At 49.4% G+C, this 5,181-nt stretch overlaps 1 protein-coding gene across 1 annotated transcript in view; it reads right to left on the bottom strand.

The window, feature by feature from the left end:
• Positions 1-1,623, bottom strand: part of GH1 (growth hormone 1) — a 2,576-nt gene extending 953 nt beyond the window's left edge. The window contains exons 1-5 of the mRNA XM_070478920.1: positions 1,611-1,623; positions 1,201-1,361; positions 860-976; positions 469-630; positions 6-188 (exon numbers count right to left, since the gene is read on the bottom strand). Of these exons, the coding sequence (XP_070335021.1) occupies positions 6-188; positions 469-630; positions 860-976; positions 1,201-1,361; positions 1,611-1,623 (636 nt within the window). The remainder of the gene's footprint in view (positions 1-5; positions 189-468; positions 631-859; positions 977-1,200; positions 1,362-1,610) is intronic.
• Positions 1,624-5,181: the final 3,558 nt, after the last annotated feature.

Below are 5,181 nucleotides of genomic sequence, written 5' to 3'. Positions count from 1 at the left end.
CTGGCCTCCCCGAAGCGGCGACACTTCATGACCCGCAGGTACGTCTCCGTCTTGTGCAGGTCCTTCCGGAAGCAGGAGAGCAGACCGTAGTTCTTGAGCAGCGCATCGTCACTGCGCATGTTCGTGTCAAATTTGTCATAGGTCTGCTTGAGGATCTGCCCAGCCCGGGGGGTGCCATCTTCCAGCTCCTGCCAAAGGAGGGAGAGACAGAGAGGCCGAAGGGCCCTCAGGAGTGGCTCCCTCCTGCCCGCTTCATTTTCCACCCTCCCCTCTAGGCTTGGAGAAGGGCGAGGAGGGAGGATTCAAAAGGGGAAAAGGTTTCTCCTGGGTCAAGGCTGGACTGCTAGGAAGAGAGAGGGAGTGGGGATCTCTCTCCCCCCGTCCATGCGCGTTGCCCACCTCTGGGCTAAGCCAGGATAGGGTGGGCATGGCCCCCAGGGCGGAAGGGACCCACAACGGCATCCCCACCCGCATCAGGGCCAGGATGCCCTCCTCCAGGTCCTTCAGCTTCTCATAGACGCGGTCCGAGGTGCCAAACACTAGGCTGTTGGTGAAGACTCTGCTGAGGAACTGCAGGGGCCCGAGCCACGACTGGATGAGGAGCAGCGAGATCCGAAGCAGCTCCAAGTCCTGCTGGCAGATGGGTGGTTGGTGGGCGCTGCAGGCTCAGGGCAGCCCTGCAAGGCCGGCCTCTGCCCGAGGACCTCTTGCCACCACCGCCAACCACCACCCTCCACTGCCATCCAACACCCTCTGCCACCTCCTGGAGAAGGTCGCCCCAGGCCCGGCGCGGAGAGCTGGGGCAGCCTGCTTAGGATGAAGGAGGTCCCCTGCTCCTCGGTCCTAGGTGGCCACTCACTGATTTCTGCTGGGCCTCGTTCTTGCCCGTGGGGGCCGGGATGGTTTCAGAGAAGCAGAAGGCAACCTGGGTGTTCTGGATGGAGTATCTCTGTCCCTCCGGGATGTAGGTGCGCTCCTGGGGGAAGAATAGGCCCACTCAGGTCTAAGTTGGTGTGCGGTTCCCCTTACTGCCTTATTCGGAACCCTCCCCACCCCACACACCCCCGTTTCTGCTCCCCTGACCGCATCCTCACTTGGATAAAATTCCGCTGAACTCAGTGTCCCCTCACTCTGTGGAGGGGGCGCAGATTCAACCCTTCCTGCCTCCCCACCCCTAGGATGCATCCCTGGGGAGCTTACAAACTCTTTGAAGGTGTCAGCAGCCAGCTGATGCAGGTGCTGAGCCCGGAGCACAGCGTTGGCAAACAGGCCGGACAAGGACATGGCCGGGAAGGCGCCCACCACCTGAGTCCAGGGCAGGCAGAGCAGGGCGAAAGCCAGGAGCAGGGAGGTCCGGGGGCCTAGGGAGAGACCAGGAGGGCCGCGACCGAGGGGCCCAGGGAGCTAGACGCCTCATCTCCTGCCAGCCCCCGCCTGCCCTTCCCTCCAGGGACTGAGAACCTTTAAAACTTGGCCAAATGCCTGGGGGTAGATACCTATGTTCACATTCGGAAGCCCTAAAACCCAAAGCTATGGACACATCCATCGGCGGGGGCCCCCCACATCACCCCTTTAAGACATGCTAATGGAGGGGATTTTAGCGAGCTTACCTGCAGCCATCATAGCTGGTGAGCTGTCCACAGGACCCTGAGTCGTCTGCTGAACTGGGTCCTGGGATCCTGGGATTGGTCCCTGCTGGGCCCCTTTTATACCCTGGCCTCTTCTCTCTCTCCCCTTCCCCCCACCTGTGCGCTCTATACATTTATGCAAGGACCACTGGCAGCCTGTGCTAATGGATAATTTAGAACCTCCTCTCACTCGTCCTGTTCCCGTTCCTTCTCTGGGGTCATGTCCTCCAGGCTTGTCATCATCCCCTCCCCACTGCCACCAGCCTGAGGGCTGTGCACACAGGGTCTCAGCTTGAGAGCCCACCCCATTGGTTTTCTTTTTAAGGGGGAGGTAGCAGACGCAAATGGGCTTCCCAGGTGGCTCAGCCCTAAAGAATCCGGCTGCAAATGCAGGAGACTCAGGTTCGATCCCTGGGTCAGAAAGATCCCCTGGAGAAGAGAATGGCAACCCACCCCAGTATTCTTGCCTAGAAAATCCCAAGGACAGGGGAGCCTGGTGGGCAATAGTCTCAGTTTAGTTCAGTTCCGTCGCTCAGTTGTGTCCGACTTCTTGCGACCCCAGGAATGTAGCACACCAGGCCTCCCTGTCCATCACCAACTCCTGGAACTTGCTCAAACTCATGTCCATTGAGTCAGTGATGCCATCCAACCATATAACCCTCTGTCGTCCCCTTCTGTTGCCCTCAATCTTTCCCAGCATCAGGGTCTTTTCCAATGAGTCAGTTCTTCGCATCAGGCGGCCAAAGTATTGGAGTTTCAGCTTCAGCATCAGTCCTTCCAATGAATATTCAGGACTGATTTCCTTTAGGATTGACTGGTTGGATCTCCTTGCAGTCCAAGGGACTCTCAAGAGTCTTCTCCAACACTATAGTTCAAAAGTGCCTCTTTTGAACTTTGGCGCTCAGCTTTCTTTATAGTTCAACTCTCACATCCATACATGACTACTGGAAAAACCATAGCTTTAACTAGATGGACCTTTGTTGGCAAAGTAATGTCTCTACTTTTTCGTATGCTGTCTAGGTTGGTCATAGACTTTCTTTAAGGAGAAAGCATCTTTTAATTTCATGGCTGCAGTCACCATCTGCAGTGATTTTGGAGCCCCCAAAATAAAGTCTCTCACTGTTTCCATTGTTTCCCCATCTATTTGCCATGAAGTGATGGGACCGGATGCCATGATCTTTGTTTTTTGAAGGTTGAGTTTTAAGCCAACTTTTTCACTCTCCTCTTTCACTTTTACTTTTAGTTTTTTCACTTTTAGTTCTTCTTTGCCTTCTGCCATAAGGGTAGTGTCATCTGCATATCTGAGGTTATTGATATTTCTCCAAGCAATCTTGATTCCATTCCAAGATGAAACAATCTTGCTTCATCCAGCCCAGTGTTTCTCATGATGTACTCTGCATATAAGTTAAATAAGCAGAGTGACAATATACAGCCTTGACATATTCCTTTCCCAGTTTGGAACCAGTTGGTAGTTCCATGTCTGGTTCTAACTGTTGCTTCTTGACCTGCATACAGATTTCTCAGTAGGCAGGTAAGATAGTCTGGTATTTCCATCTTTTTAAGAATTTTCAACAATTTGTCAAAGGCTTTTTGACAGTCGAAGGCTTTGGTGTAGTCGATAAAACAGAAGTAGGTGTTTTTCTGGAATTTTCTTGCTTTTTCTGTGATCCAACAGATGTTGGCAATCCGATCTCTGGTTCTTCTGCCTTTTCTAAATCCACCTTGAACATCTGGAAATTCATGGTTCACGCACTGCTGAAGCCTGGCTTGGAGAATTTTGAGCATTACTTTGTAAGCATGTGAGATGAGTGCAATTGTGCAGTAGTTTGAACTTTCTTTGGCATTGCCTTTCTTTGGGATTGGAATGAAAGCTGCCCTTTTCCTGTCCTGTGGCCACTGCTGAGTTTTCCAAACTTGCTGGCATATTGAGCGCAACACTTTCACAGCACCATCTCTTAGGATTTGAAATAGCTCACCTGGAATTCCATCACCTCCACTAGCTTTGTTCATAGTGACACTTTCTAAGGCCCGCTTGACTTCGTGTTCCAGGATGTCTGACTCTAGGTGAGTGGTCACACCATTGTCATTATCTGGGTCATGAAGGGTTTTTTTTTTTTTTTAATGAAGGGTTTTTTTGTATAGTTCTTCTGTGTATTCTTGCCACCTCTTCTTATTATCATCTGCTTCTGTTAGGTCCATACCATTTCTGTCCTCTATTGTGCCCATCTTTGCATGAAATGTTCCCTTCATATCTCTAATTTTGTTGAAGAGAGCTCTAGTCTTTCCTATTCTATTGTTTTCCTTTATTTCTTTGCATTAATCACTGAGGAAAGTTTTCTTAACTCTCCTTGCTATTCTTTGTAACTCTGCATTCAAATAGCTTTATCTTTCCTTTTCTCCTTTGCCTTTAGCTTCTTTTCTCAGCTAAGGCCTCCTCAGACAACCATTTTGCCTTTTTACATTTGTTTTTCTTGGGGACAGTCTTGATCCCTGCCTCCTGTACAATGTCAAGAACCTCCGTCCATAGTTCTTCAGGCACTCTATCAGATCTAATCCCTTGAATCTATTTCTCACTTTCACTGTATAATCGTAAGGGATTTGATTTAGGTCATACCTGAATGGTCTAGTGGTTTTCCCCACTTTCTTCAATTTGAGTCTGAATTTGGCAATAAGGAGTTCATGATCTGAGCCACAGTCAGCTCCCGGTCTTGTTTTTGCTGACTGTATAGAGCTTCTCCATCTTTGGCTACAAAGAATATAATCAATCTGATTTCAATATTGACCATCTGGTGATGTCCATGTGTAGAGTCTTCTCTTGTGTTGTTGGAAGAGGGTGTTTGCTATGACCAATGCATTCTCTTGGCAAAACTCTGTTAGCCTTTGCCCTGCTTCATTTTGTATTCCAAGGCCAAATTCCCCTGTTACTCCAGCCAACAGCCTTGTCTAACTCATGAACAACAGCCTTGTCTAACTCAGTGAAACTATGAGCCATGCTGTGTAGGGCTACCCAAGACAGACAGCTCATGGTGGAGAGTTCTGACAAAACGTGGTCAGAGACCACGTTCTGACAAAAGTTCTGACAAAACTGGAGAAGGAATAGCAAACCGCTTCTGTATTCTTGCCTGAGAACCCCATGAACAATATGAAAATTCAAAAAGATATGACACCGAACAATGAACTCCCCAGGTTGGTAGGTGCCCAATATGCTACAGGAAATCAGTGGAGAAATAGCTCCAGAAAGCAGGAAGAGACAGAGCCAAAGCAAAAATGGCACCGAGTTGAGGATGTGAAGGTGATGGAAGTAAAGTCCAATGCTGTAGAGAACAATACTGCATGGGAACCTAGAAAGTTAGGTCCATGAGTCAAGGTAAGTTGGAAGTGGTCAAACAGGCGATGGCAACAGTGAACACTGACATTTTAGATATCCGTGAAAAATGGACTGGAATGGGTGAATTTAATTCAGATGACAATTATGTCTACTACTGTGGGCAAGAATCCCTTAGAAGAAACGGAGTAGCCCTCATAGTCAATAAAAGAGTCGGAAATGCAGTAC

The sequence above is a fragment of the Odocoileus virginianus genome, chromosome 17 (assembly GCF_023699985.2).
Source record: "Odocoileus virginianus isolate 20LAN1187 ecotype Illinois chromosome 17, Ovbor_1.2, whole genome shotgun sequence".
Classification (NCBI taxonomy): domain Eukaryota; kingdom Metazoa; phylum Chordata; class Mammalia; order Artiodactyla; family Cervidae; genus Odocoileus; species Odocoileus virginianus.
Note: the sequence above shows the minus strand (reverse complement) of the source record. Positions and strands in the feature narration are given on the sequence as shown.